Raw genomic sequence first — 27,083 nt, forward strand, 5'->3', positions numbered from 1 at the left:
AAAAGAAAGTTAGAAAATTGAAAATTAAAAAAAAGTGATCCGGTAGAGCCGGAAAAGGATGAAAAACGGCAAGAAGAAAGAAAAATACAAACAAAAGTGTAGCACTGTTATTGATATGAAAAAGATAAGATTGACAGTTTCAATAGTTTCAAAGTCATAAATTTAATTGAATTAACATTGTCGTAATGTATGATATCATTTTCATCTCTCCTTTCTTAATCTTTTATCACTAATTTTTCGATGAATAATTTGTTTACTACAAATTTTCTTTGCTTTTTTTTTTTTTTTTTTTTATCATTATCAATAATACAAATACATATACAGAAGTTATTTAATTATTTATTATTATTATTATGAATTGATCGAGTAAACATTTACACAGAGATGATAGTAATTCGCACGGCAACAGACAATTGATTGTCATACGACAATTATAATTATTGATTTAATTAAATTGATAAAATAACCTTTTCTCCTCTTATAATGATATATTAGAATGACAAAAAAAAAAAAAAAAAGACAAAAGTGGAGTAGAGTGAAAAATTAAAAGTACAATCTATGATAGCATTCAAATGAGAGCACATTTATTTGATTAAATTATTTTTTGGATTTTTCATTTTTTTTTTTTTTTTGCCACCAAATATTCCAATCATAAATTTGTTGTAAAAGGAAGAGTGTTTGAAATGATTGTATTTTTGAAGAGGAACAGAATGTTTTGAATATTTTTGACGAAAAGAATGTGACACTTTATTTGCAATAGGAAAGATATTTTTTTTTCTTTTTTTTAGCAAATGTAAACTTTTAACTTTCAAAAAGAGAGTTAAAAGTTTTTTTTCGTTGTTGAAATTTTTATTAAATTGGAATATTTTCTCATTCATTCATTAATATCATACTAATTACCTGGATATTCTCTTTTCTTTTTCGTTTTTTTTTACTTCAAAAAAATGCGATAATTTTTACCAACGTCGATTAATTATTGATTTGTACGTTTCACATGATTTAAACTTAATGACGAAGTAAAAAANAAAAAAAAAAAAAAAACAAACAAACAATTATACGAATGTTTACATTTCAGAAGCAAAATGTTAGCAACAAAATTTCTTATTTATTAATAAATTTAAATCAAAATTCTAATTAAAGAAAGAAAAAAAACAAAAAAGAAAAAATTATAAATATTATTATGTAAGGTGAAGAAAATAACAATGAATCTATCGACGACAACGATTGATGTTGGACAATATCCTGAGCAAGCTAATTTACAATCATTCATTAGCAAAGTTAAGCATGATAATTTACTTGAATTAAAATTACATGTTGGCACATCATCAACTAATGAAGCTAAAAAATAATCTGGACACTTAATGTTAGTTTTATTACAATTTTTTTCTCCCCTTCCTCTCCGCTCTCATTAATATTTTCCACTTTATAGTTTCATAATAATTTTTCTTTTGCTTTCTTTTTTTCTTCCTTTTAATTACAGCTATAAATTTTAATTCATATTTTGAATTTATTAAATATTGTGAAAATTTTATATATTTATAGATACCTAAAGAATCATCACTTCAGTCATCAATAGATCTATTCAAATGCGTACATAATGATAATTCTGATTATTCATTTAACGATAAGACACAATCAACGATCATAAAAAGCAACAGATTGTAATGATTTCATTCTAATCTACCACTATTTCTTCTTTTTTTTTCATCCTGTAAAATATAAAAAATGCAAATTTTTATCATTAATTCTATTGATATCAAATTGATAATTTATTGTAAACTACTGATAAAATTATGAAAATGAAATTTTATTTTCATTTGTTAAGAACGCGTTCAAAATCGCTTCGATCAGCGTTACGGACATCTTCGAAATCAAATTTAGGAATGCGTAAAACGGTACATTTCGCAGATTCATTTGGTATGGATCTTGTACATCAGAATTATTATGAAGCAGATGATGTATCAATCGAGTATGTGCTAAAGGAATTTCTGATAGATGATTGTTTGATAAAAGAATTTCTAATAGATAATATTTGATAAAAAAGTTTCTGATAAATTATGTTTGATACTTTAATGTTTAATACATTTACTTTTCCAACAAATAATAATTACAATTTTCAGGTTACAAAAATTTGGTGCAACATTTTCTTCATTAACAACTAAAATTATCAAACGTCCACGAAATGTTATGCTAAGCTTAACAAAATTACAAGGAACTACTGATGCAGAAATTGTCAATTTAACACGCACTCAATTCGTTTGCTTACAGAACATTAAATTCGTCGATATGAATATTATTGGCACCATAAATGTCCTTAATATCGCATATGAAAAGCAGGTTAATTAATAAATCAGAAATGTTTAATTTTACAATTTATTAACTAGCTAATGTAGCTCTTTATTTTAAATTATTATAATAATTGATGCAATGGATTAATTAAATCCTAACAAATAAAAAAGTAAATGACAAATTGTGAAAATTTAAATGAATTATTAAAGTTCATCAATATTAAACGGATAATAAATGTTGTAACTGTTACTTTAATTATTTTAGTAAATGTTTTATTTACCCAACAAATTTTTTTGCAGTTTAAAAATGTAACACCTTTGATATAATTAAAATATGAACCAAACTCTAATCTTATAAGAATTTACACCACTTATTATCAAATAATAATAACTTAATGAGAGATTAATATGAATTAAACATTTCAAATTAATTTCAGTCATCTGTTTCGATTATTATTTAATGAAAAAATTTTGCAATATTAATACTTGTTAATGTTAATTAGGCCGATAAATGATTTTTCTCAAAAATTACTTCAATACATGAATATTATTAAACCTAATAAGACAACATATAATCATCGCATTGCACAGAATAAACTTTTAGAAAATTAAGTTTTTATTTTTATTATTATTGTTTTTTTTTTTTTTTTAAAGCAATCATCAGATTTTTTAATTACTTTATTTATGACCAAGCAGTGTTGGAATAAGATAAGCGGTATTACAAAAAGTTAGGGTAAGTTGGGAAAACAGGTTGCAAAGCTTTTATCAGTTTAAACTAATCCGATTGGAATTAGATAAATGTTTATAATAGCAATTAGCAGGAAGCTTATTTACTTAACCACATAATGTTTTCAATATTTCCATATCAAATTACACATACTGAAATGATTAGAAGAAATCTAACAAATATTTGGTTTGAAATTTAGATTTTCAACTTTTAAATTGATACTGAAGCTAAATTTTTTTAGTTTTAAAAACAACCAAAAATGCCTATTTTAATACCCTACCTCTCACTTTACATTTTTATATAAATAATAAGTTTATTTATATATTTGAATTTCACTTTTTTTTTTTCAGGTATATATCAGATATACTCTAGATAATTGGAGAACATATATTGAAACAGTAGGAAGATACAAGTGTTCAATTAGCGATGATAATGCTATAGATCAATTTACATTTATCATTTCACTTCCCATTGATTTCCCGGTATTATCAATTTTTTAAAATTTATTTCTATTAATTGTTTAATTACTTGCAATGCTTCGCTATGATTCCAATTAGATCCTAATAATACCTAGTATTAGTGGCAATTTATTTGTAACTATAAAAACAATTCGTTCTTCAATACTATCCAAGATAGTTTCTTTCTTTTTTTTTTTTTTTTTAGTTTGCAACAAATTACAATGGTAATCAAGTTTGAGATTAAAAATTAATTCCATCATTTTTGATTATGATTTCAGGTTGGTGCAATATGTGAATTCTGTATACGTTACATAGTTAATGGTACCATATATTGGGACAATTGTAAAGGAGCCAATTATGCAATTAAAGCAATGGAAAATATTCCAATCGATAAGAAATTAATTGTAAAATCATTTAAATCACCGGATAATATTGAAAATCAAAAAAACACGGAAGATTGATTATACAATGGATTCTATTACTATCAATCCTTTCAAATTTTCCAACTTTTTTTTTTTCATTTCAATCAACTCGTCGAAATAATTGTGAGAAATATGAATATGCAAATTGCTATGGATAGAATGTTTGTTATTTTCAACTTTCAGTTTAAATTTTAGAAATGATTAATAAATAATATGTATCGAATATAGCATAATGTATATTCGCTGTTCATTGTTATAGCAAACCTGATATTGTTAATATAAATGATATTATTTTACGATAAAAGTAAAAAAATTTAATTTCCTATTTTTATTCCAGAAATTAATCAAATTTATGAAGGATATAAATGAATCATGAATGTTTCAAATTAACTATTATAAATGCATGTATTATTTGAATGATTTTTTCAATCGATACGAAATAAATTGATACTTTTATTTGTTAATTAAATCAAATGCAAATTAATAATCCTTCTCGCTTCTTCAAAATCACCTAGAATTTGTGTATTTTAATTTTTTACAAATATTTTAAATATGGCAATATTTTTTTCGTTTTCTTTTTTTTTTCGGATTTTAACTTCCGAAAATATTCAAAACGGATGGAAAAGAAATTGCGCTTTTTATAATACGAACGATTGCATTACTATAATTGTCATGCTTTTTTACTAATTAACAGTTTATTTTGAAAATTTGTTCTCAAATTGTCTAATTGAGGCTACAATAAATTTGATTGCATACTTCCAAAAAAAAAAAAAAAAATGGAAAAAAGAAGGACAAATATTCTGTCTTCAAATTATTTCACGTAAATAAAGTAAATAAAATTAGGAAAGGAAATTTTTGACAAAATAACAAACGATTTTTACACACCATGACTAGGCTTCATGAGTGAAAGCTTAGGAAAGGCCTTTATCCAAATTCATAAATGCGAATTTATCCATCGAGAACTTTTGCAGTGGATTTTTTTGGTAAGACATCTCGTGTGCGAACTGGCCTAACTCCTAAAGTTCATCTGTCAGAGCCTAGCAAATTAGGATGATGACAATGATGTTCTCAGAACACGTAGGTTTCATTCAAATATCTTACTCTTAGAAAAATAACCTTACAGGGTTAAATGACCTTCATCTATCCAGGTTTGTTGTTGAAATTGTTCTTCGTCTAAGATGGTTGTTGACAGGCTAGCAAGCTTATCTTATCCGTTGACATACTTCGTTTGATTTTTCAATTAAGATCTCTCTTGGCATGAAAGACCATATTGAACGCATTAATCATTGCCAACATAGTTCGCAAACCTCAAAGGGCACAAAAGACTTCTTCCTTGTAATAAAGCTGTTGTCCGTAGTATTCTTACTTATCAATGAGTATACGTACATTTTTTTTTTTATTTAATGATACGGTAACCTAGAAATATTATATGTATCGATTCAAGGTAAGAGGAAAAGAATGAAAACCAAATTTGACTGCTACCTTGCTCAAAAGTAATTGTAATTTTGGAAATGAAATAATTTTTGATAATTTCTCGTCCTTTCCACCATCACAAAATATTTTCCATCATAATAAAAACAAAATTATTGATGAATTTACTGATAAATATTGCTTGATTCTGTTATCATTTTTACAAGATTTATTAATATTTTAATCAATAAATTGTTCCATTTCAATAATCTTCAAACTTATCATATTTTATTTGCTTTATTGCATCGTGCAATTTTGTTCTACTTTTTTATAATCTTACTAAAATAAACTGCCTGCATTTATTAATATTAACTCATTCATTTCAAATTTTCATGGATTATTTTATTTTCAAAATAATGCAATAATTTTATATTTTAATTAAATCGTTTTTGAAATATACCAACTTAAGCTAATTAAATCATTTATGCTAAAATTCCCGGTTCATTTTAACGACGAAATATTCTACAAATTATATTAAAAACCTTATGCATAATTTGGATTATAAAAAAAAAAAAGGGAAGAATTTGCATGGTAATTTTCGTTTCGTTTTATTTTCTCATATCATAACAAATATTTATCATCAAGAATTTAAGTTACTACTAGAAGTAATGCCTATTGGACAGTTAGTGTAACTTAAAATAAACGTTAATTTTAAATTTTTTTAAAATATCCTCTAATATTTAAAAAATTTTTTTGATTATCATTTAGTAACACGGTATAGCATTAAGCATTGTTTAGTGATAACAGCGCTTAAATATCTTCTAAATACTTTTTCCAATATTCAGTTAATATGTTTTGGTAATTTTTTTTTTCATGTTTTGTTTTTTCGTTTTGTTATTTGATTTTTAGTTCTGTAAATATCATTTCCGGATGGAATGTTAGTCATTCAAGAATGTTAAGATATTTTAACTTAAACATTTTCCATTTATTTTACAATTTTATCATTTTTCTAACTTAAATGATAAATTAACACCTCTTTCCTATCTTTTTTTCTTTTTTTTGTTTTTTCATTTTTAATTGAGCAAAAGAATGAGGAAATAATGCATGTAAAGTAGTTAATTTTATACATTTATACTAAATGAAATATCATCCTAAATCATAAATTGATTTATTAATAAGATTATTAATCAAATTTTTAAATTGTTTTTAAAATTTTGATTAAAATTTGAGGCGGTCATATTAGCACGTACTGCACTGATCGTTTTCTTGATTTTTGTTTTTTTTTATTTTTATTTCTTCACTTGCTCAGTAATTCATATGCTTTTTTTTCTTTTTTTTGTTATAGATTCAGTTAGTTCATGAATATGCCATTCATCCTCGGTCAGTAATTGACCTCGTTCAATGGCGTTTTGTCTTATCTCTCTTTTTTTTGCAATCAATGCAGGACAGCTTATCATCGGACCAACCCCACCATTAAGGGGTCATAATGGTAATATCAATATATTACCTTGATATCTATGATCTGATTACTTTAATTGGATCACTGAAATGATAGATGAGAAGGAAACAATTCTTTAATACATTTATATTATCATTATAGGAATATATTTTATTTTTAGTAATTAAAAAAAAAAAACGAAATTATTACCTAATAAGTATTTTAAATAGACAAGAAAAAAAAGTGAGGAAAAGTATTGAAATTTTAAAAAATCAAAATTTAGAAAATTTCAATAAATTGTATTTAAAATTAAACAAAATTTATCTAACTAAAATTGTCTAAAATTAAATTTACAATGTAAATGGTTCATTTCGATTTCTTTAATGTCATCAGCAAAACAATTTTTTTTTCCTTTTTTTTTGCGATAAATTTGTCTGTCTATAAAGTGCAGTTAAATTACTTTAAACTAATTTAACATTTACTTGATGCAAAAAAAAAAAAAACTGATCTTTTCCGAAAATTTTGTTCGATAATGTAATTTTCAAATTTTCATAAAGTGTTTTTTTTTCATAAAATTTCATGATGTTATTTTTAAAATTTTTTTTTTTTCAAAATCAAATTACTTATGATATATTTGGTCATTTTCAATAGTTTCAAATGTCAATCATTCATTTCAGTATCATTTAGATTACCGTATTGCAAACGAAAGTTTTTTTTGTCATACAATCAATGACCATGTAATATTCTTTGATCTTTACAAATAATTCGATCAAAATTATTTATTTAAATGATTGAATTGAACGAGTAAATATTATTACATTTGCATTTAAAAATATCCTTGTTCCTTAAAATTTGAATTAATAGTTTGTGCATTAATTTGAAATCATAATGATAAATTTCTAAAAATAAACAATGTTTTGCAACGTTATACATCAACAAATTTATCACTTTCATAAATTACCAAATTAATCATAAAAAAATTTGCGCATAATTTCCAAACGCATCTAATAGTTGCAGAGCTGATGTAATAAAGTAAATTTACTTTTTAATTAACTTAAAAAGTTTATTTCACTTATAGTAATTAGTCCAATTTAATGAGTAATGATCCTAAAATTTAACAAATCTCATTTTTTTCTAAATTTATCGGACCAATTTTTTTCAAATGAATTCACAATTACAGTTAAGTTATTCGTCGTTATTTGCTCAAACCTGTTTTAGCATTAAGTTGTTTAATATATTTTATCGATAATGAATCAATAAGTTTTCCAGTATTAAAAAAAAAAAAAAGGAGTAACCATATTTGTGTAAACTATTTTAATATTTCGAATAGATGACTAAAATACACTTTACTTTGGTAAGAAAAAAGAAAACAAGCAAAAAGGTTGGCGGTCAAATTTGTTAGTGTTGCACCATTTTTTTTTTCCATCCTTTTATACCCAAGATTTTATAGTTTTTTTGGTTTTTTTTCCTGAATTTTTTTTTTCTTACACTTTTTTTTCAATCATTTTCAAGTATTTTGCATTTTTTTCGATAGATTTTTTCTCATTTTATCACTTTTTTTGGTTCGGGAGGATGTGAATAATATATTTTTTCTCCTTAATTCAGCATTCAACCATACGCAATCCACTGATTTTTTCGGGAACACTCACAAGGACCAGCCCAAAGATTTGATCATATCTAATCATACATATAACAATGATACATCTCAGCTTCTAACTCCGAATGGATTATTATTTGGAATCAGAACCTAAGATATGTTCAGTCATTGTTATATGTGCATCTCTTAACAGAGAAGGAGATGGCTGATGTGTACATTTGTTGAAGAATCGATTCAATTTCCTTCCCTAAATATCTTATCAAATTTTTCCTAATTCGTACTGACGAATAGGATGAAATCATCTAGGGCATCGAATAGATTGGGAAATTTGCATGCATTCGTAAAAGTTTACGACTGAGGGATTTACAATATCGAATTCCATTACTGAAAACTAAACAATTCTAGCAGAATCATTTTATCTGGTCACTTCATTTGACCTTTATTCTATATTTTCGATATAAATTTGATCGTTTTACCAGGTATAAGGTTGATTTTTGAGAAATTGTAACAAAACAAATTCCGTCAATGTAACGTTACACTGAATGATTCCCATATCGCGTAGAGAAAATGCCTCTGAAAAATTTTAGAACATTTATAACATCGTTTCTACATTGTCATAACTTTCATTTTCTTTTTTCTCATCATGTCTAAACTACTCTCAATCAGTAGCATTTTGTCGAAAATGAAAACTTAAATGAACTGTGTAATAGCTTTTATTGAACTGAGAATCCAAATGAGTGCATAAATATTCGAACAATACATGAAAAAGCGTATTCCACTGTTTTATTGATTTAGGAAAGGAAACATCTATTGACATGGAAAATGGTTTTGAAAAAAATTATTTGTTGAACATCATAATTGGAAGAAGTAAATAAAAATGTATTCCATGGATACACAGCGTTTTATAAAGCAACATTACAGGAAGTTTCTCTCCCAAAAAAAAGAAAAAAAAAGAAAAAAGACCAACGATGAATTTCCAAGAAATCAGTAACGGTTAAATTAAATTACAGGACAACATTTTCGCCTTATTTGAAATTCTTAATTACAGATACGAAGCTCTTCTTTCCTTATCTCAGTAGACCATAGAACCAAATGAGACTGAAGATGACAATGCAAAATAAGATTGGTGGTGCCTCCCGTGGAAGAAAAATAGATTTTTTTTTTTGTTCTGTACAGGTGAACAATCGAATAAGGACTGGAATAACTGCCATATAAATTACAAAAAGAGATCAACATAACATGTACCATTTTGAATGAGATTTGAAAATTTGAAAGCCCACCGATCCAAATAAGTTGGCTTTTTTATCGGATGAGCAAATGTTACTGCATTATCTGCTTTACAAAAGAAATTATGAACAATAAAATGTATAAGAATAATTATAATTTAACATTATACTTCAGATCAGAAATGCGGATCAACGCGAGAAGATACTGAAAGAAACTTCACCTCTACATTCGAAAGATCCCTACTTCTCAAGATGAAATAGCTTAACCAAAAACGCACTAGTGATTAAATTGTTTGAAATTTCGGATTAAATAAAAGATGAAAATAGTTGTTGCTAATCGGGTACGCGCTCTATCCAGTACCATCACAAGGACTTGTAAATGATGAATAACAATAAAAACAGAAGTAGCACAGCGATAATAAGCAGCAACAAACGATTCTGGATTATTCTGAAAAACTAATGGGATTTTAAAATCAATCCTAGTTTGTTCATAAACCATTTGAAATAAATCACAAAAAGAAACGCCAACGACAAATACCTGCGTATCATTACTGATAACATTTTATGGCTTCTATTTAAATCTCTGTCTGCTTGCCGCATACGTTCACGTGCCCGCATTATTGTTTCACGTTGGGAACTCAGGTCGTTTAATACTTCCGTTCCAATCTAAAAAAATTTTATTGAGAATTATACTTAAAGATACCACACGCAGTTATTATCCGTTCGTCAATACCACACTAACCACGAGCATAGATAACTGCGTACAGAATTTTGCCAAACTGCGAGAGATATTACTACTTATTCACTTATTACAGCTTCTGTGTTTCTTTTTTTTTTTAAATTTTCATCAAGTCTCACTGTATTCAGTTTAGATACAGAGTTATTTGCATTGTGCCCTAATCAAATGAAGTAATAAGTGTTCAAAATAAGCTTATTTTTCACTTCCTCTTATCTCTTAATTTTTTGAAAAATAAAATGCATTTTCCAATCGCAAACAAAAACTAGAATCACAACGGTAGTATCTGTTTACTATAAGTGATGAATTTTGGAAGAAAAAGAAAAAATGGAGTGCCGTCCAATAATTACAAAGAAATCCAAGCAGAAAAGAACCTGGTCCGTTTCAATCACCATTCTGTAAGTGTCTTGAAGTCTTCTGGATGTTCTCTCCAACCTTTCGGTATTTTCAATCAGTTGATCTTGCTACAGAAAATGACAAAACATTACGGCTTAACATGAAATCAGAATTCGTTGCTCACGGCTAAAGCCATTTATGAGTTTCACTGGAAAATCACAGAGCGACAGAAAAAAGTTTTCCTATTAATATGTTGCTTCTTCAATTATATATTTATTTAAAATCTGGAAAATGTAGTTCCACACTTTTCGCTCTCACAAATAGCGTATTCCTATAACTATATCATCCTGTTTGCAAAATGATTTTCACGAAAAGGATTTTCATTAGCTCAAGAGTTTCGATGAAACAGCAAATCTATCAATTTTGATGCGGATCCAAGGAATTCTAGGTGCCATTTGGCTTGAAAATTGCACTCTAACCTAACCACTGCAAGGATAATGAAGATGAAAAAAGAACATATAAGAAAGTTAAAATTCTATCAATGAATAAGTAGATATAACAAAAAAATATTGTGAAAAACGAGGAAGAGTAGAAGACCAAACTGACCAACCTGATTCAAAGAAATTTGATTATCATATGCCATCAGTTCATCCCGATCAGCATTATCCTTCAAGCGTTGAATTGCTTTATCCAGTTCAGCGTCCAACTGCTTTTTGTCATTTCGATAGCTGCGAACTCTTAACTCATATTTCGACCGTTCAGCACTGCAAATCGAAAGTATATTCAAGTGACTTCTCAAAAAGTGCACGTCGAAAAAGTCTAAGCTTTTTCAATTTAATAATGATTTATAAGAATATTCTGGGATTACTGAATTCCACTACATCCGTTCATCTTCTCGCTAAAGTATTTTGACTATGCATACGCCCACATTTTACAAAGAGAACAAAGTCACAGTTATTTTCGGGTGATAACAAACCGTACCTTGATGGCTTTAATTCCCTAACTGTTAATTCCATTTGTTCCAGAAGATTTTCAACATCAACCAATAAACGTTGAATCTGATGAATCCCTTCAACTCGCCCATTTTTGTCCAAATCTCTCAAACGTCCGATACGTGCTGTAATTTCAGCAGTCTGCACTGAGTACTGATGCTCGAAATCACTTAACAATAACGTATTGGCTGCCATCATCTAGCAAGTTAATTCCTGAATAATACCATAATATCCTAAAAAACAGATACATTTTATGACAAATAAAACAGCAGTAACATATTGTCAGAATCTCCTCATATGTAATTACAGTGTATTTTTCGCTGGTTCTTTTTTATCTGAACTACCACTTATCCAGCTTTAAAAATAAATATCCAGGAAGTTTCTCAATCAAAATGCGATCATTAATCAGTACAATTGAAAAATCGGATATATCTAAGAAATACGGTGGTAACAATAACTTGATAAATTACATCCACATAATGCTTGTATTATTAAACAAGGCATTGTTTAAGAATACACTACATTGTGTGAAAAACCCGGAAAGACAATAAGACTGTAAAACAAAGTAATGAATTATAATGAAAATGGGGAGAAAACCAAAAAAACAACCAATTCATGTCGAAAGGATTTCGGGAGCTGCTTAGGCACAAGCTTCAAGCTACCATACGGACCCTACAAAACTTCATGCAAGTAGCTTGATTTTTCTGATCTGCAAAGCAGGAATAATTTCCAAAAAAAACAAAAATAAACCAGGCTTTGCTTCAGCTCAATGTAGACACTATTCACTACAACACCACACTACGAAACATTTTATTGGTGAAAACTTTCAACTCACGAAAAAAATGTGAAACAGGTTCGATAGACCTAAACAAATCGCATGAAGAACACTGTGCAATTATTTATTCATTCTAATTGTATGAAAAAATTCACTGCATAAACGTGTAAAATCCGAACACAAAAATGTGTGCTTACGTATCAATATGACTATCAATATCATATTGAAGTATTTTATGAAATACCCATGAGATATCATAAGACCTGAAATTCACCATTTGATAATAGAAAAACACAACAATCTGTGGAAGTTTCAGAGGAATTTTGTGCTGTGTCAATATATTAAAACCGGTTATGTATGTACATCGGAAAATTTATAGATGATAAAAAACTCAAGAATGCAATGTCGATATGGTGTAGCATAACAAAACATTAGACAATATCTCACATATTTACTATTAACAAATCGAAAATCGCACGCATTTTACTGTCTCCTATAATGAACATAAGCTCGATTTGCTTCACACTGTTTGTGCAATTCCTGCTTTGCTTGCACTGTTAAACCTTCGTTTTTGTAAGCAGCAAGCAATTCATCAGCTAAGATGTGCTGAAAATGAGTAGCACCATGGAAAGTTTTTTGTCGGCAGATATCGCGCATTGTTTTCATTGCTCTGAATTCAGCGTGGTGCTCCGATATCGGACATGGTACCATATAAGTTTGCCCACCTAAAAAAAAGGAGGAATAAATTCCTGACAGTGAGAAAAACAGCGTAAGAATCATTTGACATTAAACTTCAAGAACAAAGTTGATACGGCATAATTCAACCGCGCATTGAGTTGAAATCAAATAAAATAAGGAGCCGATAAGCGCAAAATTACTTTGACAGGATGTATGCCAACCAAGTAAACATCAATAAATTCGTAAAGGATAAGGAAGAAGTTTTGTGGTCACTTAATGCAAAGATTTCCCAGCAAAGATTGAATGTACCTTTAAACGACAAAATTTAAGTAAATATCTGTTCCTTTTCACACATTTCATATATCATTTGAAATTGATTTCCATTAAAACAAAACCATTTGAGCAAAATTTTAAAAAAAATGAAAAAAGTGAACAAAAAAGGACTTACCACGAATAAATGGACGTAAAATCATTATAGGACAACAATTCTTGATAGCTTTCTCGGTAATTGCTACAGGATCAAGCTCTATTTTCTCTTTCTGTTCATCACTAGCATTTCTCCACAAATTGTACTGACGTCTTTTTATTATTTCTAATGCTTCCAAAACAATATTCTGCATTTTTTCTGTAATAAAAAAAGATAAAGCATAGGATACATTCATTTTGATCCCACTTAAAAGCTTTTCAATTTAAATAAATATCTGGTGATTCTAAGAAGGATGGCATGATATTTCAAAGATACGTGACAGAAAGTATCACAAGTCTCACACGTTATTTAAATTCTGAATTCTGAAAGGAAGACCATATGCTAAAAGTTAGGCGCAATAAGATTCAATAATATAAATCATAAGCTACCTAACGAATCAGTGAATAAACCAAACACAGAGATTGCTTTAACCAAGAATTCTTACAGAGAACTATCACGACTTTGGAAATTACTGAACCTTGGGAGATAGAGTTATAATATATTACAAAAACGTCCAGAATATAATATACTTTGCCAAAGAGCCAAACAAGAAAGACTCAAACAGGACTATCCAAAATTTAAACGCCTGGTTTCAAAAGAGTCCTACTTTTGGTACTTAACGAAAAGGATATGAAATGAAATCCCAGATTAATATCAAAAATTTCCATCCGATTAATGAAATATTCTGACTAACCTTTCATTCCACGCAGCATACACACATTAATTAACCTATCTATGACAGCATTTCGATAAAAAACTGGTGTCTGAACACTGGTCATTGCTTTTATATAGCAGTATCGGCGATCATCTTCCGGATCCAGTGGTTGATTAAGCTGAAAATGACTAAAAAAATTCCAAATCCTTCAATTCACTATTCCATACAGTCTGATGAGAATGATATAGGCTTAAGGTCTAAGGTCTTTTTACTCTCTCTTCATATGTTGTAACATATTGGATCGTCTTATTTTTGTACCCAAAATGACAGCTGGATTACCCAGTGAAGAAGCTGTTACAAAAGGAAGAGAAAAAAAATGCAGGAGGTAATACAAATCAAACAACCTTATTCTGACAAATTTGAAATGAATAAACGAGTTCAATTATATTCCTCTTTTTCTTCTTCAAATGGTAGCGTGTAATAACGACTCACTTTTAAGAAAAGTAATACATCACAAAAATTTTATTTTCCGTATGATGAAGAACGATATGCTAAGCTTTTGTTGGATTTTATTACAGCTCTACAATATGCTTTACAGCAGTGAACGGTATGGTACTTAGCAAAGCAAGCTGGCTACTAACATGACCATCATAAATGAAACTCAGTGACAGCTGATTAAGACCAACTGCCATATTACCACCTGCATTTCACACTAACCAAATAATTGTTAAACTTTGATAATATGAAGGAATTATTGGTAAAAGGACATGGTAATCCATACTATACATAATAGCAACAACCTGTTCCAGGTCGACAATTGGTTCACGAAATACTTTCGGATCATATCTGGAACATAATACTGTAGATCCGGAAAGCAATCGTCTAGATGTAATACTATGTACGCATAAGTATGATCCGTTTTCCAATAATTTTACCAACAATTTCATGCTGCAATATGTATTAAATTAGCATTTCATTGGTACCAACACGAACTTGAATAGACGTAAAACACGTTTAAGCGTCACTATCCTCCCTTTCTTTACTTTACAAATTTTAGGCAACTATTTAACGACTATCGCTTAAATTCGTAAAAACATTACTACATGTCAAACATTTCTTACGTTTCATTACGTTTCAACAAGCGTAGGTGACGTACGCAAGCAATGCAGAAGTAATGTGGCCCGACGTGAAACAACGTGTCAACAGGAACATTCCCCTCTCTATCAAAATTAATAATTCCAGAACAGACCAATCATGAAATAAAACCTGAGCAATACTTGACAAGTTCGAATACCTTTTTCGCATCACACTCTTCCTCTTTCAATCACTGGTACAATGTATGCTCGTTGTTCTTGTGCCGTTTCTCTTAACGTCCGTAGCATTCTATCTCGTTGCATCAATCTCTGCGCTCTCTTCAGTAATACAAAAAACTTTTGATGCTCATTATCATTATCCCTGTATCTTTCTCAATTTCCACATATTATCTCATCTTTCCTCTCCTGAAACATCTCCTTACATCCCATTGTGTTACTTATTGATATGATAACAAAATATGGAAATTCTCTGTTGTCACAAATTGTCACCTTCGAAATTTTTGAAAGGATCAAAAGTTTCCGAAAAAAAAAATTCCAAAAAAATTAAATGTCTGGTGTAAGTTTTAGTATATGTCATATTTTCACATCTAGTTTAATTTACAAGTCAAATTAAATTTGCTTTTTGCCCAATCAAATTCTGGAAGGATCGATAATAACTGTTATAATATGGTCAGGAAAACGTGATGACCAAAAATGACCAGTCATTCAGTGCTCTTTGATTCTGAGCCCTTCAACTGTGATAAGCTTTGGTTGTGGTAAGCTTTGATTTGATAAGCTTTAACTGTGATAAGCTTTGATAAGCTCCATCGGAGTTATGATTGAGATGTCTTTGTGATTTTCTTCCCTTCATCGTTAGCTTATATCTTTCTCATTGCCTTAATTTTACTTACAGAATTTCATCATCCTATCTAGTAGATATCGTAGAAATTTGATTTGGACGTAACTTTAATTTCAATAATCCGACAAATGTTAGCAATTGAAATATCCCATTTGAGTGGATGGACTATCGTTTTTGTTTCTTTATTAGACTAAATAGACCAATAATTTTCTGCGGCTTAACTCATATTTTTCATGGCCTTCATTTGGTCATTCAATAAGAAAGAATGACCAAATGAAGGCCGAAACAAATTGCCTTTTTTTTTATTTTATTTACTTTTATTAGGTTTACTTTGTCTTAAAGATTTGAAATTTTCAAAAAATTACCATAATGTGTTCAGTAATACAACCATTATATGGATATCATTTACCATATCAAATCATTATTACCACCATATTCCATATAGTGACCCTTCGTATTGGATGACAGCACTGTCCGATAGTGCTAAGACACATGTTTGAATATCCTTTTTATCAGCTTACAGTATTGTCCGATAATGGTCAAGATGGATATTTGAATATATTATTTATTAAAAAAATCTTTGTTATTATCTTTTTATATCTAATAACAATATGAATGGCAATGATTTGCCTAGGAATTTGTCTTTGAATGCGTAATATTTTTTTCTCAAATTGAAATTATTTCTGTATGATTTCAAAATTTTGAAATTTTGCTAAATTTGTGTATTTTGTCATCTTAAACATATGTAATTAAAATGACGGAACATTTTTTTTTATAAATGAATCAAATCTTAATCAATTTCTTGAAATAAACGGTATGTTGATATTTTAGATGTGCATCATTCCAAAGTATTTAGAAATAGTCCGAACATTCCTTTTCTTCAAAGGCTGCACTTTTTTTTTTTTTTCCTGCATACCCTTCTCATAGCTAGTAATATTCCAATTTAGGAACAGTCCTGAGATTTCTTGATTTAGTATTTTTGTAAGAAAAAAAATTAATTTGTTACTTTTGTTTGGTTTTAATTTCAATTAATTTGTCGCTCTTATTTCATTTTGTTCGTTTCAATTAGTTGGTCATTTCGCAATTGTCTATATTAGAAATCTTTTTTTTTTTTCTTTTTCCTATTTATTGAAAAATGAAAATAGTTGACCTTTTTGAAGAGAAGAAGGAAGTAAGAGAAAAAAAAAGCGAATGATTTAAAAAAAAAATAAAAAATAAAATGAATGGAACTGTATTTAAAGGAACGATTGCGACGCTTTTTGCACAATAATTGCTATGAAAGTTCATATTTTGAAAGTTCTTTTTTTTTCCTCCATCAATTTCTTTTTTCTTTTTCTTTTTTTATTTTAAAATATCATTTATATTACTGATAGCAATTGATATGTAATCATTATTTTTTTTTTTTTTGTTTACTTAATTTAATCTCAACTCTTTTACAGTTCATCTTTACTTTACGGTTTACATATTTATAACCTTTATTCATCTATAATAAGTCAGTCGTTTTTAACCATTACTCCATTAACCTTTCATAATTTGATTTATAACATTGTTGCGTTTAGCATTATGTGCGATCATATGACAGGTCCCAATGATACGGAAGATATTACCGGAAAAGGAACGATAAATGGTACTTTAGGTTTCTCTTGAATGAAATTTTAACAAATAATGGAAATGATGAATAGCTAAAGCAATCCATTCATTCTTGTTTATTTTGAAATTGTAGCAGAAAATTTCGAAATGATATCATTTCCGGATTTCAAACACTGCACTAATATAATCTTGCCGCATTTTTTCTTGCACATGCGCAATGACTAATCTCATTTGGATATATTTTCTGATCCGGTACCAATTAATGCTCAAACTGGTAATTAGTCATCCAAAATACTCATATTGACAATGATTTTTAGAAATTCCGGTAGATGCTGGAACCGAAAAAAAAATCATGCGACAAGAAGTTTTCCCCCCTTTAATAGTTTTTTTTTTACTTGTAGCAAACTTCTTGCTAGGAATTTTTTCACTTTTAACCTTTTTACTTATTTTTTACTATTTTTTTTTTTACTTTTTACTTGTAACAAGTAAATGGAATTTAGAAGGATATGATAAAAATTTGAAGATATATTCACAAATTTCTAACTGGAAAAATGTCCAGAAATTTTTCATCCCAAAATATTTTTCATCAAATTATGATAAAGCAATGGGACAAAGTATAAAGTAAATAGATATGCAACTGTTAAGCTTGAAATAAATGATAAAAAATACAATGAATTGAATTGAATCAATTACTTTATGTATCAATCATATCAAATTCTTTTCTCGTCCTTTTTCTTTTTTTTTTCTTACTAATACTCATAATATTTTATCTTATCATTGCAGCAATCAATTTGTTTACTTATTCTTTAAAAGTTTAATGATCTTTGTTTATTTACTTTTTACAGGCTTAACAATCAGTTAATTTTGAATGGTTATACAAAGGCAGGAAAGTTAATTTAACAATTCTTGGTAGAAAAGTTCACGATGAGTAAAATTTGCTAAGTCATTTAAGCCTAAAATGCTTTCTGTTGCAATTGATGAAGTTAATCCAATGACTAAATTTACTTATTTTTAGTTTCATTCCAATTATTTCATGAACATCTAAGTGTTATCATCAGGAGTAATCACAATAATTTTTGTTTTCCAATTAAGAAATAAATTTTTTCGAAATAATTTTTTTGAAATAATTTATTTCAGCTAAACGTAATCCTCATGGCTATCAAATTTCAAGTTGGCTATTTTTTTTTCTTTTTTAATCTAAATGATTTGATAAATTAATTGAATTAGAAGTATACCATCATACTGTTCGTTATTTTCAAATTAAATTTGAAAGATAAAAGGAAATTCCATAAATTTTATTATCACATTTGCCTTTCTGAAATATCACATCTTAACATGAAGCAAGAATCGAAATGTTGGTTTTATCTACGGGATGAAGTACCACAGAGTTTGTCAAATGAAGTACCACAGAGTTTGTCAAATGAAGTACCACAGAGTTTGTCAAATGAAGTACACAGAGTTTGTCAAATGAAGTACCACAGAGTTTGTCAAATGCATTTGTTGTATACGAATTGGAATTGTTGCATTCTTGAAACAAAATCAAATATTTACGCTCAAAATGGAATTGTACATGTGGAATTAATACATTTTTTCTCAACTTCTTTTCGAAAAATACAGTTAAGAAGCGCTTTTTTTCTTTTTTTTTCCCCTTACTCAAATGTCAAAAATAAGCGTTCGCATTACATGTGCATGCAACATAGACATGCATATGCATGCATACATTTATATGCACTTCATAATCGAGTAGTATATATATATATATATATATGCATATATATGTAAACATAGATTCCGTTCATCTTTTATTTCAGTTTTTACATTCAAATTGTTTGATATAAAATTGTCATTTGTTATACATCGCTCAATGCGCAAATGTTTTCAAAGTTTAATCGATAATGCTATCTTTTAACATTATACTGTTTTGAAGACTGCTAAAGATGAGTGATATTTTATTACATTCATCTCCCATATTTTTTATTGGGATCCTTTTTTTTTTCTCGAAAATTTCTCCACTTTTAATCTGACATTTTTATTTTCAATTTTACATTTTCCTAATGAATGAAAATGATAAAATCATTCTTCCTTCTTACTGTACATTCCTGGCTTATAGATGGTGTTTATAAATTGTTGACTTTTTGCTGACCTTTTTTTTTTTGTTTTTCTTCTCAGGAAAATATCCATTTTATCTGTTATTAAATAAAGAGTACGATTGAGATTAGACTGTTAAGATTATGAATGTTAAATTTTTGTCTAAAATATACATATATAATATCTCAATTCCGGAAATTTACCACCGTTTTACGTGAAATTTCAACAAATTTTCAGGAATTAAAGTTTTGCTATCATTCGGGAAATATGGAAATGAATGCAGCAACAGGATTTGAAAAAATTGCCAATGAATTCCTGCTTTCAGTTAGAAAATGCATTCAACACCATTACAAGCCGGATATTAACGAGGTCTTTCTCTTAATTTCTTCATCTTTTCATTTCATTTAATATTTTTAAATTTATTTAAATTTGCATTTCAATCCATTTATTCAATTCAATATTACTAACTTACATTTACTTACTTTTTACAAATCACACTGATTTTCTTCTATTTATATATTTTATGCTTCCATGAGAATGAAATAATAGAAATATTATGCCATAAATTGATAGTAGTAATTACTTGTCGGTTTCTAAAATTAGTTTTCTTCCAGGACAGCTAATTGCAATTGCAATGTTATATGAGGAAATGAAAATGAGTAATTGGACTTAATTATTTTTTTCGCTTGAAATCCTAAATAAGATGTCAATTTAGTTATTAGGAAATTTCATTTTGAAATTACTATCAAAAATTATCTTACAGGGTTATCAAAAATATGACAAAAGGGAATTGCAATTAATGGATGAATTTTTCAAGATAAAATCTGCGGTAAATGCCACATTGTGTAATGCTATTGATGTGAAAATTATCGTTGAAAAATTATATCAATTAATTAACCTTGGTAAAGAGTATATTAATGAAATGGTTAGCAGTAATTTGTTTCATGAAATTTGTCAATGTTTGATAAAAATTATGATAATGTGAATTAGCTGTTTAAGTTTCATATATACATGTTTAGATTTAAATTTTGAAAACTTCCGATACTTACCATTTCAAGAAACTCGGGATAATAATTTTTGTTGTCAAAAGAATGCATTGAACGGTAGTTAACGCTCCAATGTACATTTCTTATTTGCTGTGGTATCATTAAATTTACAGTAATTTCTTTCCGCATTGCAGAAGCAAAGATTTGAACCAAAGAGATGGTGAAAGAACAATTTAAAGTATGATCAAAATTCAATTTGGGTTAAAAATTTTAATTTGAGCACGCTTAGTATATTCAAAATTAAATTTTACAGAGTGGAACTAAAACATAATGCATGCAAAGATGATAACTTACAACTTAGCAGTTGATATCCATAAAATTTCCAATCCGGAAAATCCAAATTCATTTCTATACTCAGCTAAATTACTGTATAATTTAAATTGAAGACGAATAAACACTATGAATTTAGATGGTTATTTGAAATGAATAGATCCAAATTAATTTGATATGCTAATTTTTCAGGAAGAAGAAAATAAAAGTCCGAATTGTTTGCTATTACGAAATATTGCTACGTATATGATTTCATTATTAAAAATACTTGGCATTACATCCAAAGATATCGATAATATTTTCTCCGTTAATTTCAGGTTTATCCATTTTTGCACGCAATGTTTATCAATCAAAATTTTCTCTCTTTTTTCCAAAATCATTTTTCAGTGTGACATCAATTTGCGATACTTTACTGAATACTTCTCCCCATGAATTGATCAGGCCTTATGTTAGCGCATTAACTGTTTTCCAAGAAACCATTTCGGAATTGGCTCAACAAAGGAATATCAACGATATCATCAAAGTAATTATGTCAAATTTTTGATTAATGTAGAAAATTCCAGCTAAAATTATTGATATCAAAGTGCAACATGATCAGTAAATCTGATAGGTGAAGAATAATTGTGAAATTGTGAAAAAAAAAATAGTGAAATTTGTATGAAAATATGGGGAAACAAAAAAGAAGAATTAAAAAAGTTGATAGAAGATAAAAATATAATTTCAATCGATGTTAAAATATTTAAAAAAATTTCACAATCATCAATGTTTCCCGAATTTCCATTTCTTTCATGTAATGATAAATTCATTTATAATGATAATTTTTTTTCCATATAATGATAATTTCATAAATTCTTTTTTTTTATTCAATTCCAATATTTCCGGAATTATGGTTTCTTCTCGAATGTAATGAATTTCATTATTTTTGTAATTTTCATGGTTGCAATTTTTTTTCTTTTAATATAATGAATTGTTTTTTTTTTCTTTTGACAGGTACTGAAACTTTGCTTTAGATACACTTACCAGGATGAATAATGAAATTAAATTTCAATAACTTTTTATCGATGCATTTAATAAAGCAGATTTTATTAACAAAAAAAGAAAAAATATTTTGATAAATGTATTAATATTAGAAAAGTTTGTTATCTATCTAATATCATATTTTCCTAACTTTCATCAAACATTCAACAAAATATAACATTAAAATTTCGTTATTATCTTGTGTTAAAATCTTTTTTAATAATTGTTATTGTATCTGTACATTTATATTTTTATTGTTTTCTCAATCTTTATCTTATTTTATCTAACAAGTTTTATTATTCTCTTGAATCTCATCAATGTTTTAACTCTATTCATTTCATAGCAGTAGATCATTTCATTAATCTTAACAATTTCTTGTTATTTTAGCTATATTCTCATTGTCTTCTCTTGATAACTTTCAATCTTTTATTGCGAAAAATTGTATCACTTGAGGAATTGATTAAAGCATTTCGGAATTTTTCGTATTGCATCGTTAACCTATCCTGAATTCAACAATTGCTAGATCATTTTATTTGATTATGATAGTTCTTTATTTTCCGATTCTTTTTCCTGAATTTCCTACGGGAACCAGAGATTTTATAGATTTGTTTATTAAATCTAATTTAACAAGCAATGTGATTACATTGCACAAATCCGGTTTTCTGCCAAATAGAAATTTGATAACATTTCTTGAGAATTTATTTATACTTTCCATCTAATCGGATCATCTCTTCAATTTCGTGCAATTCACAATTCTACAAAACTTATACGTTGCTTATTTCACGTACTCAATTTGTAGGAATGTGATCGCATACGGGATAAAGTACTTCCGGAATTGGGTATTATCCTCAGTGAAACGAATCCTAAAAAACCGGTACATACATTGAAAAAATGGCGTATGCCTGGCGAAGTTATTATGAATAAGGTAACTATATACTGTATTTTGTTTCATCAGATTTCTATTCTAGATGTATGCGAATTCAGTGAATTTTAAGATTAAATAAATTCAAATCTAAATTATCAAATTCAAATTCAAAGTCTTTCAGTAAAATTGTTACCAAACTTTTCAGTTAATTTTCATGTTTTTAGCATATAAATATCCATTGGCTAAAATGACATTTAAAACATTTCTCCTTCTTTCCCATTGGGTCAAAAAAAAAGGAAAGATTTCTTTATATTGATGTTAAATGATCATATCAGTTTTAATTGATAACAGTTTGATCAGTTTTTCAATTCCTTTCAATTCCCTGATGTGCTGATAATCCACTTTTTAAAATTATGAACCAAATTTTCCCATAATAATCTTCCAATAAACATTACTATTAATTAATTTTAATTCATTGGTATAAAATAATGTTTTAGCAATGAGAATCTAAAGAGAAAAAGTTCTACTTTTGTTCTTTTGCAACATTTTCACAATTTTATAGTAGCAATTATAATTTCATTTTATTTCAAAAGGTGCGACAAACACATAGGCCAGAGGTGACAAATTGGCGGAAGCACAGTGCGATAAAATCGATCAGAAATATTTTTATGCTTGGAATTTTCACAAAATTGTTATAATAAAACAAGAGAGAGAGGGAGGGACAGGGAGAGAGGGAGAGAGAGAGAGATGGATAAATATTTTGTATTGCATCAGATAGATTCCTTTTCAAATCCCATTAATGGTATAATCATTTCGAATTTAAATTAAAGTGGCATGTGCCATCAAAAAAAAGAAAGAGAAACTTTATCTTGTTTTATTTGCTTATAAAATTACATGTATTCCTATTTTTTATAGCTATAAATTGATAATGAAAAAAAAGAAAAAGATATAGAAGTAATAAGTTGAAATTTTTAATTTTACATATTTTATTGTGCACATTAAAATTTAATTATGTTATGCTATCAAGCAAAATGGATTCACTTGCTTATAAATTGTAACACTTAATTAGTAAATGATTTAATTGACAATACTTTATTAATTATCAAAATGAAATTTTGATTTTTATTTTTATTTAAATTTTTATTTTTCATTACAAGGAAATGAATTTGAATAATTTGATTGTTTAGCTTTACTTGAATGTAAAATATTTAAGCAAAATATGAATTAGCATAAAGTAAAGATTACCTTCATTTCATAGCAATTGTTTCATCGGAATGAATGGAATTTCTGAATGTTAAATGTCGATCAAATTAGGAAAAAAAAAAATAGCTCTTTATACTCATATGGTCTTTGTATAAATGCAAAAGACCCTTGCTAACCTTTGACCTTCAATAAAATTATGTTAACAATCCAGTTAAATTTATAAATCTTCCTGATTTCTTAATTCCATTCTAGCAGGATTAATTACTTGCGGAATAATAATTGTTATGAATAAGATTTCTTGTGTTAAATATGATTTGCATAAATGTTTGCATTTATTTTGGGCAAATTAATTATTATGTATATGATAATAGATGTGGTTTATTTTGTATCTACAACAATGTAAATGGTACTTGATGAAAAAGTTAGCCTAAAATTAAGATGAAATTTTCCTCTCGATAAATTCATTTCGTACGTTTATAGTTTGAGTATGTGAACGTGAATGATAAATTCAGAATGGCAATTGTTGAAATTCAATTAATAAGTTGCGATACATTCAATCATCTCAAGCATCATTTATTACATATTTAAAGAAAATTTCACGCGAAAATAACATTTGAACGAATTTGACAAGCTAAATACTATATCATCAAGAAACAAAGCAAAGAAATATTCATCAAAATATGCTCTTCTAAAATAAATTTCAAATCAGCTTAAGTTCGAATCCAATTTCTTCCATCCACAATTGCAGCTTTTAAAACTGATCCATCAAGGTCTTTTGATAAGAAAAGAAACAAGATGAAATATAATGCAGACAGGTTCAGAAATAGATGGATTAAAAGAAAAAAAACAAATCCAGATAATTCATTATTAAATTCGTTTCCATTTCACTGATTTCAGTTAATTCATGAACGATTCCTATGATGCAATAGCGAGAAAAAAAAAGTGCCATAAAGATTTAATTTTATCGGATAAGTGTAAAATTTAAAATCTAACATCGGATAACTGTAAAAAAAATATCTTGGATATGACTTTTTTTTTGGAACTAGCAATCTGAAACATTGTAAGAAATTTCCTAAAGTTAAGGTTTATTTATTCTTTGGAAATTCTCTTCATCAAGTATTAGCATCCTAATCATCCTTAACTTCTTTAATTTTAAGAACATTTCACAAAACCTGGGAAAGTAAAGTGGAACGATGGAATGATATTTTGTATTTTCAAATAATTTCTAAATCAACGATTTCGAAATTGAAAATTTAAAATCACGTTTTTCAAGGCATTAAAACGTCAATTGGAAAATAGTTAATTGATTAATCGTTGATGCCATCATTAATAAAACAAAGTTGCAATAACGAAAATACCAATAAATCTGATATGAAATCAAATTATAAAGGGAAAAGATGGAAAAAGATAAATCCGATATCAGTTATCAAATATTATCAAAGTTATGCAAAAATTATATGCCAATTTCTTGCATCCTCGTTTTTGTTAAACATAAAAATTTTTGAATTTAGTATGAAAAATAAAAAAAATTGATAAGATTTAAAATATAGTAGCAATAGTTAATTTTAATATCAACGTACATTTGTTTGATTAATCGATTTCGATTCTTTCTTTTTTTTTAAAAAATCAAATTTCATTCGCAAAAAAAAAAATGTTTTTTACAAAATAACCCTTACAAAAATACAAAAGTATAGAGAAAGTAATAATTTTGTAAAAGCAAAAAAAAAAAGAAAAAAAAAGAATGGAGCAAATATTTCATTTATTAGCATTCCTATAACTATGCAAGAATAATAATTGTTTTTGTGAGAAAATTATAGATAATATGGATATTTGCACGAATTTGCAAATTATACAGGGTGGCAAAAATTTTGAGATGACATTTGCTGTAATTAGAAAATGATTTTTTAGTTGGTAAGAAGATAACATCATTATTTAAAGTATTAAACCAATCAATATTGCCATATTTTACTATTGCTTAAAAATGATATATGCTTTATTTCATTAAAGAAAAAAAAAAGCATTTTTGAGCATAAAATGATCAATCAATATTGGTTTTTATATTAGCAAGTAGAGAGATGTGCTCATAATTGCAATGTTTTTTTAAATTCAAATCTTTTCTTGGCTTACTTTCAAACCTGAAATTACATTGAAATCAATTCTTTTTCTCCTTTTTTCCAAGGTAGTTTTATAATTTTTGCACACTCTGTATAATTTAATGCTGTTTAAAAAAAAAAAGAAAAAAAAAGAAGAAGAAAGAAACAAAAACAAATTAAGCCCGCTTAAATTCTGCTTCAAATAAAATATCATCACCTAATGTAGCAAAGATTTCATTCAACAGAAAGACTGGCTATCACATTTGATGTAAAATGAAAATTTGAAATGCTACGATAGATTTAACCTAAATTTCAATCATTAATAACTATATCCAATTACTATTAGTTCATACATAAAAAAGCAAATTAAAATAATAGAAAAGAAAGGGAAAATTTGCAAACAAATTAAGGGCTAAATTTTATCATGAATCTATTTCATATTAAATTAAAAATTTTTGAAGGAGCTATCCAAACATTTTGCTGATTTGTACATCCGACTTCTCAAAATATTCTAAATTACCGTTATAGAAATTAATTAATTAAATTAATGAGCACCACTTGCTTGAAGTTATTCCCACAAAAGTTATTGCAACAGTTCCAGATTTGTTGCCACTATTAAAAAAAAATACCTATTAAAATTAATCATTTATTCATATTACTTCATATGGTTTCTTGTCATTTCTCTAGTGCTGTCAACTCCGCTTACCTCTGACATCTGTCAATTTCGCTTGCCTCTGACATCGAACGCTCTCTTCAATCTAATTGACGATGCATT

General features: G+C 27.5%; 5 protein-coding genes across 5 annotated transcripts; 3 read left to right on the plus strand and 2 right to left on the minus strand.

Moving 5' to 3' along the window:
• Positions 1-1,799: 1,799 nt before the first annotated feature.
• On the plus strand, positions 1,800-3,934 carry LOAG_18251 (hypothetical protein; the record flags this gene model as incomplete). The annotated part of the gene is made up of 4 exons (XM_020450915.1): positions 1,800-1,969; positions 2,121-2,337; positions 3,366-3,497; positions 3,752-3,934. 4 exons carry the CDS (start codon positions 1,800-1,802, stop codon positions 3,932-3,934), a joined length of 702 nt encoding a protein of 233 aa, XP_020305358.1.
• A 1,390-nt stretch (positions 3,935-5,324) lies between these two features.
• LOAG_02463 (hypothetical protein) lies at positions 5,325-8,494 on the plus strand (the record flags this gene model as incomplete). The annotated part of the gene is made up of 7 exons (XM_003138001.1): positions 5,325-5,339; positions 5,959-5,987; positions 6,215-6,242; positions 6,536-6,565; positions 6,651-6,711; positions 6,750-6,794; positions 8,349-8,494. 7 exons carry the CDS (start codon positions 5,325-5,327, stop codon positions 8,492-8,494), a joined length of 354 nt encoding a protein of 117 aa, XP_003138049.1.
• Positions 8,495-9,826: 1,332 nt separating this feature from the next.
• LOAG_02464 (hypothetical protein) lies at positions 9,827-11,971 on the minus strand. The gene is made up of 5 exons (XM_003138002.2): positions 11,620-11,971; positions 11,249-11,402; positions 10,677-10,766; positions 10,105-10,232; positions 9,827-10,014 (listed from the first exon to the last, which is right to left on the minus strand). The coding sequence occupies exons 1-5, from the start codon at positions 11,826-11,828 to the stop codon at positions 9,930-9,932; spliced, it is 666 nt and encodes a 221-aa protein (XP_003138050.2). The 5' UTR covers positions 11,829-11,971; the 3' UTR covers positions 9,827-9,929.
• A 705-nt stretch (positions 11,972-12,676) lies between these two features.
• On the minus strand, positions 12,677-15,162 carry LOAG_02465 (ribosomal protein S7p/S5e containing protein). Its single transcript, XM_003138003.2, has 4 exons — positions 15,005-15,162; positions 14,244-14,382; positions 13,532-13,708; positions 12,677-13,130 (listed from the first exon to the last, which is right to left on the minus strand). The coding sequence occupies exons 1-4, from the start codon at positions 15,149-15,151 to the stop codon at positions 12,889-12,891; spliced, it is 705 nt and encodes a 234-aa protein (XP_003138051.1). The 5' UTR covers positions 15,152-15,162; the 3' UTR covers positions 12,677-12,888.
• Positions 15,163-20,081: 4,919 nt separating this feature from the next.
• LOAG_02466 (hypothetical protein) lies at positions 20,082-23,151 on the plus strand (the record flags this gene model as incomplete). Its single annotated transcript, XM_003138004.1, has 6 exons — positions 20,082-20,183; positions 20,578-20,739; positions 21,323-21,447; positions 21,518-21,653; positions 22,947-23,072; positions 23,116-23,151. 6 exons carry the CDS (start codon positions 20,082-20,084, stop codon positions 23,149-23,151), a joined length of 687 nt encoding a protein of 228 aa, XP_003138052.1.
• Between the last annotated feature and the right edge of the window lie 3,932 nt (positions 23,152-27,083).

Source organism: Loa loa (assembly GCF_000183805.2).
Source record: "Loa loa unplaced genomic scaffold supercont3.238, whole genome shotgun sequence".
Lineage (NCBI taxonomy): Eukaryota > Metazoa > Nematoda > Chromadorea > Rhabditida > Onchocercidae > Loa > Loa loa.